This window comes from Synchiropus splendidus, chromosome 10 (genome assembly GCF_027744825.2).
Source record: "Synchiropus splendidus isolate RoL2022-P1 chromosome 10, RoL_Sspl_1.0, whole genome shotgun sequence".
In the NCBI taxonomy this organism is placed as follows: domain Eukaryota; kingdom Metazoa; phylum Chordata; class Actinopteri; order Syngnathiformes; family Callionymidae; genus Synchiropus; species Synchiropus splendidus.
The window spans coordinates 12,500,050-12,517,149 of record NC_071343.1 but is presented as its reverse complement, the minus strand read 5'-3'; the positions used below and the strand labels follow the sequence as shown (position 1 = coordinate 12,517,149).

At 40.8% G+C, this 17,100-nt stretch overlaps 1 protein-coding gene across 2 annotated transcripts in view; it reads right to left on the bottom strand.

The window, feature by feature from the left end:
* satb2 (SATB homeobox 2) overlaps window positions 1–16,023 on the bottom strand; it is a 43,673-nt gene extending 27,650 nt beyond the window's left edge. For both annotated transcript variants that reach the window (XM_053877197.1, XM_053877198.1), the window contains exons 1-3: window positions 15,572–16,023; window positions 4,966–5,181; window positions 2,015–2,200 (exon numbers count right to left, since the gene is read on the bottom strand). In XM_053877197.1, coding sequence (XP_053733172.1) covers window positions 2,015–2,200; window positions 4,966–5,137 — 358 coding nt within the window. In that variant the 5' untranslated portion in view covers window positions 5,138–5,181; window positions 15,572–16,023. The remainder of the gene's footprint in view (window positions 1–2,014; window positions 2,201–4,965; window positions 5,182–15,571) is intronic.
* Between the last annotated feature and the right edge of the window lie 1,077 nt (window positions 16,024–17,100).

Sequence of the window (17,100 nt, the reverse complement as noted above, 5' to 3'; positions counted from 1 at the left end):
TTATCACACCTACAAACGCTAGTTACAGCTCCCAAACCTGACTCCATGTTTGTGCGCCGCCGCCTCAGCTGTCGTTAAAAGAAAACAGAAGAGGTGGAGACGGAGAGTCCAAGTCCTCAGGTGGACGACTCCACTGATAAGAGGGTTCGACCTTGAAGCCGTAAAGGGATTACCCGCCGTCCTGTTTACGAGATGGAGAGAATCCTAGAGACTTCTTCAAAGCCACACTCGTCCCTGCCTGTGACGCCTGCTGAGGATGGACGACAAGATTTCGATTTTAAACTTTGTTCCTCTGACTTCACTGGATTTGGGAGTAAATGACAGCGTCGTGACGCCGATGGCTGCCATGTGTACAGCAGTAAATCCTTCCCCTGCTTTGTAAACATCCTCACATGCTAAAGACACACGCGCGTAGTGTCTATTTTGTTTTGTTTTTTCCTCCGAGACGTTCCACTCATCCTCTTTGTCGAACTTTTATAGCTTTTTCACTCTGTCTGTGGCCTTGCTGTGAATGTTCCTCTGCTACTGCGGCTCTATACAGACGTCTCCTCCTCCGTCATCCTGACCTGAGTCGCGCTGAAATTCACACACTCAGAGACACTTGCGAATAATCTGGAGGCTTGATGTGGTTTTAACTCTTCGTGCTCGCCAACTGCTTCCAGATGTGTCTCAGATTAAAAGAAATGGGTAATGACTTTAGGTTTTTATTGCTCAGTGTATTTTGTGGCAGGTGTGTGTGTGTGTTTATTATCTTCACGACAACTGAAGGTTCATCTTAGTGCATCTCCAAGCGTGACGTCATCTGGTCAGACGCGGCCTCGACCAATGGCGTGCGCGCAAAAGTGCGTCACAATTGGCCCACTGTATCTACGTCCTTTACCTGGCAATAATCCCAATAAAATAATAAAGTCAATGTTATATTTCCAGAGTTATATTTAGAATTTAAGCTTAATCATCTGTAGCTACTTTTATGCTTCGTCATGCAGCGCAGTTGAATGACTAGAAAAGTGCCAGCAGTCTTCACACAAATGTCAGTTGCTGCCCGTGTTGTGGTTTTATTTGTACCACTGGATTTGCTTTGATTGACAGCCAAACTCCTGAACAAGTAGTGATGCAGGACAGGTACAAGATCACATACCAATTGAACTAGAAAATTATGTTGTTTTATTTTATTTTATTTGTTCTTTTATGTTTTATTTGAGCAGTTTCCTTTGAAAGCAATGGCAGTAGCACATTCATTTTATTGGGTTTTAGTGAGAGTTTGGCATCTGGTCTGGTGGAAAATGGTTTGAGCTGTTGGCGTTGACCAGTTTTCCTGTTAACAGACTCACATAAAGGAGGTTCAAATTCACTTCAATCAATGTAGAGCACCGAAATAAGACAGGTGGGAACTTTAGGGGGTCCTTACACACCCTTCCCCCAGGCAGTGGAAACTATGACCACAGATGGGCTGAGCCTATCTTTAAAGTTGGGAATTTGCCGTTTGATTTTTGGACCAAATTTTAGTCATATAATCTTCTTTTACAGGAGGCATTGAATTATTAGACTCACCAAGGCATCTTTTTTTGTTTGTTTCACGCAATTTTTCTTTGTTGTTTAAGTGGAGAAATACTGAAATCGTAGAGTGTGCCTTGCTTAAGTGGCGGAATGACTGACAAACATCGCAAAGCACTTACTTCGTGAACCGGAATTCAGTTGTCTTTATGCAACATGTACAGAAGCAAATGGCTGTTGCTGCATGGACAATTGAAGGTATCCATGTGTAATGTAGCGAAATGAAACTGAATGTATGTGGTGTGACTGGATGGTTTATGTTGTCGCTGAGCTCCCACTTGGTGTATTGGACCCTCCTTCAGGTGCTCATCCACATCTCATTTCTACACTTGGACTTCTCTTCATATGCAACCATAAATGTAAGTTTCACTCAGACACCGCAGTCAGACACTCAACATTTGACATGGATATCAGTGGAAACATCAACCGTCGTGTCCTCTGTGGAGAGAGTTTGACTCACCATGAGCTTGAGCAGCAGAGCTGTGAGAGTATCCGAGCGCCAGCAGCGCCGTCTCCACCAGCTGAGAGAAGAGAATGTCCTTCCTGACCAGCACGAACTCCGCATGCTCTTCTCTTCCTTCACATCCTTCCGTTGGCATCCCTCCGTCCGACTGCTCCACCACACAGAAGACTGGGATCATCAGACCTAGCAAGGAGGAGAGTCTCAGTCTGTCTCCGATTGAAGAGCTCACAACAGTTTATACCTTGCAGAAGCAGGAGCATGTGTGTTACGCTCATGGCAGGTGAGGCGTGTAATGGTGACGCGGTTCGGGTTCAAACACTCGGCAGTAATTTAGAACATGGAGATTTAAAAATCACTTGTTTTAGTCCGCGGACATTCAAGTCTGCCCACCCATGTGTGAGCTACCTGTGATCTTTTGTTCAATGGAGGTCAACCTTATGTGCGCTGCTGGTCCATATTATGTTTTGGATGGTTCATTTTGGCTCGACACAGGTCTCTGTTGGAGATCATCAAAATTCAACTTGTTTACTCGGACTGGAATTTGTTTGAGGCTAGCCTTTCGCAAGGAGCAGTGTTTGAGTGGAGACATGTTTTGGGAAGGTTACAAAGGGAAACTAAATAGAGTTTTTTCTCTCTGAGTCGCAGCTGTCATCTTTTGGAAGTCCCCAAATTGTACCAGCTTTATTTTTTGGGACCTGTGGTTTATTTGCTTTAATTCTGAACATGGTCAGCTTGCTTTTATTGTCATCTTGAGCAGGAAAAAAGTCCGAAATGTACTGTCGGGTTGTGACCTGGTGCCTTTCAGCCTTGGATAAGCTTCTTCATCATTGAGAACCAACAGATTCAGAAGGCTGTGAAGCTTAGGCTTGCATTCTGCTTAAGTTACACAAGTCCCTGTGTGTTGTGGGGTGGAAGAGTTTTAAGGGAAGTATTCTATGGTTTTGGTGGGTCCTATCAGTTTAAAAAAAATAACATATTGAGGTCCAGTTTTCTCATACGTAATAAAGACACTTCTCATTTCTGTTGTTAAACTGTAACAGAAAAATGGTCTCATTTATTGGATAAAAAAACATAAAAAACTGATGCAGTTTCTGTTTTGAGGGGGCAAGCATTTCGCCTTTATATATTTTTTTACTAAAAGCCTTTTGTCTTAGAGCCACTAGTCAGCTGCCAATTCATTAGAGGCATGTGAAGAAATGATGCAGCCAGAGCATTAGGCAGCGTCCCAGCACTAATATTGACCAACAGCATGAGCGACACACACACACACACACACATGCACTTGACCCCTCAAACTAACCCATGAGGTTCTCATGCCATCATCCGCCCTGCTCTGTGTTTTAATCAGTCAATTCCTCTATTTCTATTTCCTCCTCATTAATCACGGGGCTCCCAGTCCTCTGGGCTCCGCTGGAGTGAATTACACACCCAAGCCTCGCGCCAATCCCAGTAAGTGAATTTTCCCCAGCAGGGAAATATAACTGTCAACACAGAGAAGCCTCTTCTGACCAGCTCGCCCGTCTCTTCCTGTGATGTGGAGCTACCTGTGTTGGTATGGTGCTTTGTCTTCTGCTCTCATGCCAGCATGCACTGCTTAACATCTTTTGCTTATTAATAAATGGATTGAACTAACACCAACACTGGGTCAAACATTTCACTTTTGTGGTGTAAATTATTTCTTGTTTCCAACAAAATCAATCGTCCAAAGAGTTGCACTGTTGGCAGCATCTCCTGGACTCAAATGTCTTCTTCGTATTTCCGCTTCCACACGTGCGTCCTCATTGGCTTTTTTGTGGCGGCTGTGTGGTTTGTGCAAGACACGTTTAGTTTCCCGTCCTCAAATATAAGCTGTCATTATTACCACCCAGCAGGAGCCCCGTCCTCCACACTTCCTCCCTCACACACTCCCCCTCCCCTCATCGCTTCTTTCACCCATAAATGGATTTTGGTCCAAATTTGGTCTCTTATTTAGTTAGCATTGTTCTGTGCTGTGACCTCTTGAACTGGACCCTCCTGTCACTCATGATGCTGAAAATATGGTTTGGGAAAATAAAGGCTATAGAAGGTGTGTTTCCCTTTTATTCAATTGTGTGAATTTGTGTGTCATTTTTGTGTTCAATTTATGTTTAATAATCAGATGTGCATGAGTATTCACAAGGTGCATTTTCACTTTCCTCTACTGCTTTCCTGCTCTGGTGCTTATTGACTTCCATTAATTCAGGCATCTGCAAATGGCACTTGACATTGCTAATAGTCCTCCGCTGTGTTGCAACAGCACTTCCTTATTTCTTCGTGGCATCAACCAACACCTATATTTTCTCACCAGCTTCAACGCCATTGTAGCAGGTTAGAAAGTATTTGACATTATTCCCTCCCTTCCCATTAATGCGCTCTTCAGTTTTAGTGCTTGGCAGGTACAACACACCCGTAAATAAAGAGTCTCAACGAATGCCCGGATCAATGATCCACTGGGACTTGAATAAATCTTGCTTGTTCAAATGGAGCAATCTCTTTATTCGGGGGGAGCGTCTGTTATACAGTTCCCCTCTGACTTGTAGATTAAGAGTGTATGAACCAGCGGTCAGCACTGAGCCAAAAACACACTTGAGGATGAGTGTGCAGCCAAATGTGGTGTTTGGGTTTGGTACAAAATACCTCGGTATGGCAGAGGGACGTCGTCGTGCTATGTGCGCCCTTATTAATGTTGTGTTATTTAAATGAAAAACATCATTTATGGATGCTGTCCAAGACTCCGTATGAACATAATCTTTATATTGAATTTAGAATTGAAGATATATTGTTTCTTGAATCCTGGATTGATCAAACAGACTTTTGTCATGTCAAGTTTTAAACTTTAAAGTTTAAAACAAGGAAAGCTGAAGCTGGTTAACACTGGTGAGGAGCTCCAGTTGAAGTGTTTTCTCAGGTGAAAGAGGAGGGTGTCTTACCTCCGAGGGGTCTGAGCGGAGCTCCGTTGTGGCGCACGCGGGGTCCTGTTGGACTTCCATTCAGCTCCAGGCGCCCTTTCTTTCCTGGAGGTGGGAGGCCAGTGAGGTCAGGGCTGCCGCCCCTCTGCTCTGGACTGTCCTGGGTGATGGGACTGTCCCCTCCTCGCTCCATCCTCTTCCAGACCCCCAGAGGAGCTCCAGTTAGAGAGAATGAGTCTGCAAGCAGAGTCACAGACGTTTGGAAAATGCTTTGTGGAAAATAGAAGAATGTTCATTAAGAATGCTTATGCCGGGGAAAAAAAAAGAAAAAGAAGTAAATAAATAAATAAAATGACCATCACCGCGTATGGAGTTGCATCTGATACTCTGTGTGTGTGTATATATATATATATATATATATATATATATATATATATATATATATATATATATATATATATATATATATATATATTCACACACACACACACATATATTTATATATATATACATATATATGTGTGTGTGTGAATATATATATATATATATATATATATATATATATATATATATATATATATATATATATATATATATATATATATATATATATATATATAACCGTAAATAAGTCCTGGTCATGTGACTAAGGCCAACATTGTGTCTCGCTTTTGTTTGCAGCTTCTTCCATTTATACAAGAAAGAATAATCTGAATAAATGGCCACCACTCCTGGTTGTAGGTTCAAATTCAATAATAATAAATTTATTCTGTATTATTTTGGAGCAAACTTGGCACCTCCCTGTTATGTTGTTCATAAGAGAAAGCCCTGGTGTCTCAGTTAAATATTTTAAGTGCAACAATCTGCATAGCTGAGCACAAACATCGACAAAACTTTCACTTCCTCTGGTTCACTTGAATACATCCGCCCCCAGTTGAAGAGACAAACTCAGCTGTTAAACCTGAGCATTAATAGCTGTTTGAGAAACATCAGGACCGTGGAAAAAACTGGTTTTGACTGAAGCTGGATTCAAACCAGGAACCGTCTTGTTGTTAGACTGCAGAACTCACCACTAATCCACCGTGTAGAGCTTGAATAAATCATATAATCTCAAGGAAAAAAAGTTAAACACACACTGCAGCGCCAGCTCATGCAAAGATGATGACTCAAATAGTGTCTGCTATTTGCGATGAGTTGAATTAAAAAAACAACAACAACAACAGCATTGATGTGCATTTATTAATGCACATCAATGCTGTTGTTGCATATCAACTTAAAAAGAGAGAAATGCAAAAATGCTTTTTTTCTACTAAACAAAATTTAAAAAATATATATTAATAATATTAATGATGGCTGTAACATAACTTTTTTGTAAGATACAGACAACTGAGCTTGCTTTGCATTCTGGGATGTCTGCCGTGATCCTGACTGAACGTTGATGAGTCTGGTTTCTAGCAGAGTTGACAGCCGTGCAAGTCTGTGATCCATGTCGTGGTTAAACTGGTCAACACGGCGGTCACCGCTTCTCTGAAACGCCTGCTCACCGCCAGGCGCGTCTGCTGCCAAGTCTGAGGAGTCTGGCTGCTAAAATAGGTAACATCCACTGACTCCTGTCCCTTCCATGGTAAATTAACAGCATATTATTTATTATTATTTATTATGAGAGGAGGTGTTGGATAGCAACACAAAGTCTGTGCCGACGGAAATGATACGGAGAGGTTTATTATTCCAGACGTCCTTTACAGTGATCCAACCGATGGAAGCCATGGAATAGTTTCTCTAGCTTTGAAACCTTTAAAAATCTTTATCTTTAGACCATCTAATCGGATTTAAACCCCAATGCAGAGAAAGTTACTGAATACAACTGAATAATGTTGAATAATAATGATTGACTGGTGCAGGAAACTTGTTCTGTCTACAAAATATAAGAATATTCTGGTCACACTTTAGATTAGGGAATGCATATTAACATAAATAAAGTATATATATATGTATGTGTACTAGCAGATCATTACCTTGTAATTAATCATTATGAAGTACTTATTAGTGTCCTATTAGTGTCATTATTATTTATTAGGTGTTCCCCAATCCAAAGTGTTACCAAAAAAATATACGAATAGACATCATCAGGCATCATACTATTTTATATAATAAAAAGCTATTATATAAAATTACAAAAACTGGTCAGAAAAATATGCAGTGTGCAAAATATTAATCAGGAATACTGCTTTTACTGCTTGGTTTTATAATGAAAAAAAAATGGAATGGAATTAACATGCCGAGTAGCAAGAGGATGACACAATGTGTATCATATTTATCACATATTTTTTTTATCTTTTATTACCTACTGCGAATGAATCTTAACACTCTTCTAATTGTTCATATTCACCTGCTGTTAAAAATAAATAAATACATTCTTTCAGTATTTGTTTTCTTGTGTACATTGTAACTAACACCTTCTTCAACTCAATTGTAAATATATTCAGCAATAACTTAAGACAATGCTTTATTTACATTCTAATACAAAGTGGCATAAATTCAAGGGAAAGGCAGAGACAGAAAAGTTATTTTTCTTATCTTTGCAGCTATCTGGGAAGTGAAGTGAAGTGTGATTCAGACGATCAAAAGTCAAAATATATTCATATGACAGATCTGGTTTAATAGAGGTCTACTCCAAATTTTTCCTCTGACTTGTGAGGTGCAGCAGCAGTTACCTCCAGTTCAACACAAAAATAAAAAAAATTGTGTTTTCAGAGTTTTGTTTTTGAAAAACAGGATTCTCAAATTCTCGTCCAGGCAACAAAGCTGAGTCATAAAATAAAGACTCCAGGATTCAAATGACACCACGAACAGTTAGATGGTCTGTGAATCTCTCTCTCTCTCTCTGTGAAAACCTGACTGCTGACAAAAGCTGACTTTCCAGGTCTTGAGCAACAAATTTCGCTGCATGTTTTCTATTAATATTGAGTTGGAAACTGGAGAACCTGGAGGAAACCCACCACCGGGGCATTCCCTTCACGGAAATGAGTGACAGGAATGGAAGAAGGTCCCTTTATTAGCATTCTCTCATACGCCTGGTCAGGTGGAGCCAAAGGTCTAATGCAGATGCCGCCGCAGCTCTGCCAGGCCGGACCAACGCCAGAGTGTCACGGAGCACCAACCCTGTTTTTTGGGCCAAATGGACTGTTTTATTTACACATGAGCCGCTGGACAACCCCTGCCAGCGCGAGTGAGTGAGCGAAGGCAGAGATAAGAGGCGATCAGAGGAAAAATCCGAGATACTGATCAAGTTAGCATCAGGTTCGTGAGTGGAAAAACACAGAGGCGCTTTGTAGAGCGGCGCTCCACAACCGAGGAGTCGATGTTTCAATGTTTAATATTTCTGCAGCTCTGGCCTCATGTTTAACACAAAACACCACCACAGGAATAGTGCAAGTATTTTCCAGCTCCAAAAAAATGCGTAATAAATGACAAACATTAGAGCTGACGTGATTAAAACAGGGCGGGAGCTGGAGAGTTTAATGGCTTCAGGATAAAAGGCTGGAAGATTTAATTCACGTTGCGGAGAGGCTGCAAATAAAAGTGACCGCTACAAATGTCGGACAAATGAGTACAAGCCGACAAATGAATGTAAAAATGGGGTTAAAAAGAAATCACAGCAGAAAAATCTCAGCATCTCTGGGAGAATGTTCCTTGTCACTAGCGGGTCCAAACCTGCTGTGGCGTCCCTGATGCCTATCAATACCTAGCCTCACCGACATCTCGCCATCTGCCCAAACACACGCACACACACACACACACAAAGCTTCTAATCTCGCAGCACTTCCTGTTTTAATTACGTTTCCTGGTATTTGAAAAATCCATGAAGAGTTTTTTTTCTTCTGAAAAATATAGCTGTTCACGTGACTGTTTCAGGAAGTGGACCTTTCTGGAGAGAACCAGGAATACGTTCATTCAAAGGTACGGAAATGTATATGATGATTTTTCTCTGTCCATATTGGTGACATCCCTGTTGACTTGACAACATAGCTGCACTACAAAGCCTAGTCCACTACACCGATAAGAACATCTCTATATCATTTCTGAAGGCTGAGAAGTGAGGCTTTCCAACAATGTATGGTGCTTGAGTCGCAGGATTTGGCAGCACGGGAATCAGAGAAGGAAAGCATAAACGAAAAGTGAAAGTGAACCTTGATTTTTCCAACATAAACAAGCGTGCATAACATGTAAGTTTGACTGAATATACATGAATATACATTTGAGTTCATGTTTTTCGCAACACAATGGCCAGGGTTTCCAGTACTCTGAATGTATTTGAAATTCTTATCAAATTGAAAAAAAAAAAAAAAAAATATATATATATATATATATATATATATATATATATATATATATATATATATATATATATATGTTATTAACATTATGCAGAGAACAATGTCTTTCTTGAGAGACATTTCAGTTCAGGTGTGTATCTTTATTTCATCATTCTAGCTGATAACAATAATGGTGGGTGGGTTGAGCAAGACAATCTATTACGGTCAGAATCTTTATGTGGTGAGATTGTTATCATGTCAATCCTGAGCGCCTCATGGCTGAATAATAGGTGGACAGGTTAATATTCAATAGATATGAGATATGCCCTGGTGATAAGGAAGTAGCCATCCTCAGTTCTTCACGTCAACATTTGATAGTTGGGTGAAACGGTCACTAGGAACCATCTTCCATTGAAGAAAAAAAAAGCAAAAACCCACCTTTCTTTCATATGTATCAGTAGACTTGATGAAGTTTTGCGTCTGCCCTGATGGTACTGCGATAAACTGCTATCAAATTCCACGTTATTACTCCATCCCAGACATAACAAATACACATGCAGTGAGGGCCGGAGACGAGATTGCAGAGCACGCCCGGAGAAAATACAAGAGAAGGGCGCAACAGCAAACACACCTACAAACAATATGCGCCGTTCAAAGACACACAAACACAGTGTGGCGTGTAATTTAAAGTCAGTCTAAACTCCACAAATCAGACGGCTGACAAACACTGGTCCATAATGAGTGTCCACGTGAGCGACGGCGTCCTTCTCCACTGGGTCGTGCACTGTAATGGTTGTCATCATGTTGCACTGGTTTTAAGTTAAAACAAATAGGGACAGTGTTGATAAAAGTGTGATGCTATACTATTGATACTACTATTGCTCTTCTTTTCTGTCTTATAAAGAGCAGTTTGAACTGTTCAAACACCGAGACCTAGGTTAGCTCATGGAGTTTCTGAGGTCATGTCGTAGAATGGTGCTTTTCTGATTTCAAAATTGGCTGAGAATTACTAAGAGCAAAGGGGGGAAATCATTTGTGAGCTGTGGTTGTGAACAATCACACTTCACAACACTTATGGTGGTGACACTTCGACTTCCCACTCCAATACAAGCTGCTACAGTCCGGTTCAGACTTTCCTGAGTTACTTGTTGGTCATTTCTTTTTGGGTCAAGCTGACTTCGATCACCTCTCAGCGGCTCAAAGCCTTGTCTTTCCATGCGGGGATTGTCCCCTTCTCTCCGTTCGTGTGAACTAACTGGTGAAAAGGTGAAATGGTGGAAACTGAGCTCAATCACTGCCAAGCATCACAACACAACTCTCAGGAACTCAGTGCTGTCAGAAGAGAACCACATGCTGCTGCGGTGCTGCAGATCCGATGGTACAACTGACAGGTGAGTTCTGGGAGTTACACTCTGAGGTTGAAAAATGTTTCTCTAACTGGACTGAAGTACTAATAACTGAAATCATCACTAAGCCTGCTGGATACAGCTGATAATTAAAATAAAGGTTTAATAAAATGTCTTTTTTTTAAAATAAAATCCATGTATTTTAATGTAGTTTTCAAACATACAATACATAGACAGAGTCACATAAAAATATCTCACCAGAAAATCTGTATATTTCTCATTTGATTCTATTTAACTATTTTGTTTAGCTATTGTCAATATTATGTTAAATGTGATTAAAATTTTGGTTTATTTGCCATTAATTCACCCTAAAAACTGTGTCATATTATCGCCATTATCTGGCGTCAGATCTTAAATTAATCAAATGAATATGGTATAATTTCTATATTCATAATGTTTAAATTCAATGTAAATAATTTCAAATTGCTCAACAAACTGAACGTGTCGACGACTAAAATAACTCAGTTGTCATGATTCATTGTTACTACAGAACATTTTTCAGCCATTTAAGACTCTTGTTTTTTTAAACCTTGTTCTTCCTTGAATGTTTTTAAGACAAAAGCAAACAGCTATTGAATCATGGACTGGTAAACGTGTCCCTTGTAGTTATCGATTCAATGCTATTATATTAACCTCTAAAAAGCAGATTAGATTCGAAGCTTGAAGGAAATAGTGAGTTTAGCAATAGAGTAATAATCATTTTTTTAATCAAAAGTATTTTTTCTCCATTCTGCTTTGCTTCCTTCTATCTTAGTCTGTTCATAGTTAAGTCTGCTTCATGTCTAATTCAGCCAGGGGAGATCAGAATGAAGCAGGGTCTTCAACCTACACCACAAACAGAGGTTGTTTGTGGCTATTTTCGATATTCACCTACAGTAGCTAAGAATCCTGCCAACATGCTAGCACGTCAAGACACGGCAGCGTAAGAGGAAGCAGTGCTTCGTGCTGTTGTGGCGATCAAACACGATCATCCTGGACCTGACCCTCGGTTACCAAGCTACCAAGACTTATTTGAATCCAGAAAAGTTTGTGGCCGACAGGCGAGGAGGCTGCTCCACCGTGTCAGGCAGCCGATAATACATATCGTAAAATCTAACCGATTCTTCTGTCTCACTCACACGCAGGGTCAAGAAAAAGGAACAAACTGTCGCCAACACAATCGCCGCACAACAACTAACCTTTCCGTGTGCCAAGAAGAGGAGCCGCCTGGGGAGCTGTACTCCATTCATTTCTGTTTCACCTTTACGAGTCTAATGAAAGGTTTACAGCCGGGCATCCAGAGGTCGTGACCTAATAAGCATTATTAAGACTGATAACAGGAAGAGGCGTGAACTCCTCTGCTGATACACGCTGTTCTTCCCATGACTGCGCCACTTTTATAGCAGGATTATCAAGCTATTGGTTAATGCTTGGCTCAGAAGCAGATAAACCGAGGCAGCAGGAGGAAGGACGGGGCGGGGGGGTATTAAAAACTCATATGTACACACATGTGTGTGCACAGAGTACAGCAGGGTTTTTCATTTATGGTGCGATCATGGGCAGTTGTGAAAGGATCTGAGGGACAAACACACTTTTTTCCCCCTCCTAAATACGACAAACACACAGATGAAAGTGGCTCTTGGAAGAGCAGGGAGAGACGGACGCCTGCTGGCAAACACGCGCGGCCCCCGTCATCTGATCATTTGGGATAAATAGTTAACAGTTAAAACCTCGCCCCCTAAAATCCAGCTAGTCGCTGCGCAGGCGTGTTTAAACATCCATCTGCGCACACACCAAGCCACACAAACCACAACCAGCATGCTGCACAGGCTTTTACACTTCACCCGGACCACACACTGACTCACACACGCACGGCTGGGGAAGATCCACACACACACACACACACACACGTTGAAAAGCCGAAGAAGAGCTTTTACTCTCTCTCTCTGGAAGTGCAGCATCTTCAGCTGCGGGAGATTCCTCGCTATCTAATCTGCAGATTAATAACTGCTGTCACGCCCTTTATTATGTGTGAACACATATTTGAGTTCACACACTGAAGCAGAAGTGACTTGTGGGCACACAGGATTCCTTTCACCAATCTGTCCACCCAAAACACAAGTACTGTGAATTTAAAGATCAGTGCTTATCAGTTGACTTTCTACCATCAGAACCTCAGTGTGGATATTTGGTTATGTTTTCTTGTGAATTAGATAAGGCTGAAATGATAAGGAAACAGCATGTATTATGCTATAACATTGACCTTTGATGGCTTTACATAACAGTGGGAGGTGAGGGATGAAAATATTTTAATAATGTCCACCCCACTGAGCGGTCCTGTTATGCAAGTGTCCACCCCAGCTAGGCTTCTGCAACAAGGCTAATAAACTTAAACAGACTTTTTTCTCTGTCCACTCATACGTTTCATACATCCCAGGTAAAGTGAGGTCCAATGCAAACAGATCATTTTCTCACCAAACACTGATCTTTTTTGACAGCAATATTGAGTGTTTCCAGTTTCCCACTGACTTTGCAAAGTCACATGATGACACCTACAGTAATATAGTGAATCAATTTGGGTGTCAGTTCATTAAATAACAAGGCTGCCCTGAAGTCACCCTTTGAAATCCTATGAGATTTTGGAAAAAATATTATATTATATTATATATTATATTATTATTATAGCTCATCATCAGTTGAATTTGAATGTTGCAACTGCTATCATGATATGCATTCTATTATTTAACATGAATATTGTTGCTGATTGGCACAATTATTTTAATATTCATAAGCACCAAGAATCAGTGAAATATTATGTTAATCTTTTCTAGAAGGAGTAAAAATATTATACATAAAGTTTATAATACAAAATGACTTGAGTATTTGCATCGACTTTGCGCACCATCCTCTGAGCGTTTACTCCATTAAATAATGGATTTTTCCACCATACTTGAGAATTATTTATTCGTCATTTATCCTCTAAAATAGCCTCCAATATTTCTATTTCTATTGGTAGCTTTGATTGACACGGAAGGAAAATGTGAATGACTTCAGACAGACAACTTCTTTCAGAATTATTAAGGAGAAAACACGTTTTTAGTTATGGCAGTAAATTGGGATTACGTTCATGAAAATATAACAAGACACGACAGATGACACAAAGACGCAAGGCGGAAGTATATTATTATTATTATTATTATTATTATTTGGGTTGGGGAGGTGGTCTTGCTTATTATTGTTATCTTATTTTTTTAAGTGTGTCGTAAATACCGCCTTTGGTTGCTCAAGCTTTTTCTGTATATTTGAGGCGCTGGCTGTAAATATGATTTTAACTGTTCGGTGTTTAGACGAGATACAAATATTGCTTTTGACATGACGGTCAGTCGAGCTGCTTTTCATTTTCTAACGTTTGGACTCGCTTTCGTGTGTGTGTGTGTGTGTGTGTGTGTGTGTGTGTGTGTGTGCGCGTGAGTCTGTGTGAATTGACTCGAGGCCTTTGACGTCCAGACTTCTGTGGATCGGAACTCAACTCTTCTGCGGCACCTGATTCCGTCCTTCTCTTTTACGTGTATTTATTGGATGTATATTATCTATCACACCCCATGGCGTGTCCCCCTCCGTCTTTACTGTGAACTATTAAATCACCCTCGCATCTGGTCATTCAATATAAACCCCCGTGTTAATCTGTAATCTCTCTCCACGACCCCGCAGATAACTGATCATGAAGTGTCCCGAAGAAGACGAAGTTAAAATGTCTCCAAGAGGAAAGAAATTATTCCAGGCCGTTTTTCTGTTACGTGATTCCAACACACATCAACACGTTCATGCAAAAACATGAATTATTCCAAGAGTCTATTAAACACAAAATGAAGGAACCATTTTACCTAAATACGATAGTAAAAAAAAGAACAATTTCAACATCCTTTATAATTTTTTTATAGCAGTATACTCTGTTGCAGATTATTAAAACATCCAAATATTTTTGTTGCTGCAATAACTGAATACACGAACTAGTGATATTCGAGTTAAAGAATTAATTGTGGATTAACATAATAAAAATTGAGCGAATATTGATTTTCAAAGTAAAAGTTGTTTATGCATGATTGTATAGCTACAACAGCAATTCACGATGATATTAATAATAAAATCAAATGTGTGTGTGGGCGTGTGTGTTTCGCCTTGATCAAGTGGCGGTAGCATTTTTTTTTTAATTTAATTAAAATACACATAATAATGACAATAATGACAAAAAGTCCGATGCAGAAGCTAAAATACGCATTTATTAGGAGCAAGTTTAAGTATCAGGTTGCTGCAGAAAAACTAAAAAACTATTAAAATAGTGGCGAATTATCTGTACATATTGTTGCGTCCACATTGGTCGAGACATGTCGCAGTTGCTTATTTTTTACTAGATGACACTGCGTGTGTTTACAACAACAATGCAAAGCTAATACATCGTGGGGTTATTTAACCTTTAAAATTGGCCACGTGACATCGAACTATTTGGAAACACGACATACGTTAAAGTCATACATACATCGACATTACTACTCCCGACCGTCCCAAATCCTTCAGTTTTGTCGGATGTTTACGCAGATATACGTCTCTGTGTGCTGCTATTACAAAGGTTGTTGAACATCAGCGTCATTATGAACAGACCCGTGTTGGTAATAACTGGTAACTACATTACTATTTCATGACTGGAATTTATACAGTTTTGTATTTCGTCTGCACATCGTGTCATCGGTGGGGAACTTACTTGAGTTTATACTATTTAATTCATATTTGAGCTCGATGAAGCGAATCTGTTCGACCTTTTTAACACTCTATTGATGACAGTTAGTTATATACTAATGCTGCTTCAGTAAAGTGCGAATACTTGTGTGGGCGCGTGCGTGTAGGCGCGCGCGTGGGGGTATCACTCACTGTTCACGGGGTGTCTGTAGCGCTGCTGGCCGCTGAGGAGGCTCTGTCCATTGATCAGGAGTATTGAATCCAGGGCTGTGGTTCGGGTTCGGCGTCTTTCTTCGGAATGGAGCGGAGATCCACCAGAGTTTTGGCCGGTCGTAGGTTCGGAGGCTTCGTGGAGAGGTGGAGGAGGAGGCGTGAGGTCGCGGGATAGATGGATGGATGGATGAGTGTGGAGGACCGGAATCCAAACTTGAACGTGTTGTTTTGCACTTGGAAAAGGTTCGGTCCCGCTCAGTGTGGCACGAGTCCGCGCGCGTCTAAACTCGTCATCGTCGCTCGAGAGGGAAAAAAAGTGACAAAAAGTCACGCGGGAAGGCGGCAGACAAGTGGAGATCGAGATCGGTGGGAGACCAACGCAAATGTGGAAGCTGCGAGTTCTGATCCCACTGTGTCACTTTCAATCTTTCCGGTGCCAAACAGCGCGCGGACTGACGAGGGTGGAGAGAGGGGAGGAGAGAGGGCGGGGAGGGCGGAGCGGTGGAGGGGCGGCACGCTGCCGAGGCGTCCGTGGCTCAGTGTCGGGCTCGTCGGTGATGGTTTTCATGGTCTCTGTCGGTCTAACTGGTCTTCATGGTGCTTTTGAGCGTGATGGAGAACTGACTCTCAGCGCGCGCTTATTTCCGTTTGCAATGTGATTTGTTTCTCATCGACTTCTCTCTGTGTTTTCAGTGGGAACTTTTCCTTCAGCAGTATTGAAGTGAATTTAATGCCGTGTCAGTGTGGCTTTGTTTATTCATCTTAATGATGTTTCATTCTGCCATTTGGTTCCTCCTTACAGAATGGACCATAGGAGATGTTTCTGTACCTGAATAGAGAGGCCACATACAAAAGCGTCTCTGGGAACAACACACAGAACTACATTCACACAACAATACCACATATTGTTACAAATAACATATAACAATAACCCCATTCTTACTAAAACACCACCCAGCGCCTTTTCCCACTTACTGTCTCATCCTGTCCCGTAATAAATAGTTTAAAGGAATTCAAATTATTGACTTGACTTTGAGCAAAGTGCGGGAACTGGACAAACCAGCTGTTTGAAGACTGACGGCTCACTGTTCACTGGTGACGTGTTAAGAAGCGGAAAACAAATGCAACAACATTCATAAGCGAAGTGACAAGTTGACAAGACTGGCTTTGGGGAATCATTTTTATAGCACTGTTTGTTTTTAAATCGCACAACCACAACAGTTAGAAGACACTGTGCATCATGCAGCTGAGTCACAAAGGCCATAGTTTAATACCATGGCCTCATGTGGGGTCAGTGATGGGATGAGACTGAGGGAGTTGTGGGTAGTTTAAAACGACATTGAAAACGGAAGCACATGGGGAAAATGATGGATTTTACCCTTCAAAAAGCTCCCTATAGTTCCTTAATCCTTAATCCACTTTCAAGCTGTTTTGCGTGACAATTCTGAAGTCATACAAGTTCCTAGTTAAGAGATCTTTAATTATGCTGTTAGATATTAAATATTTTT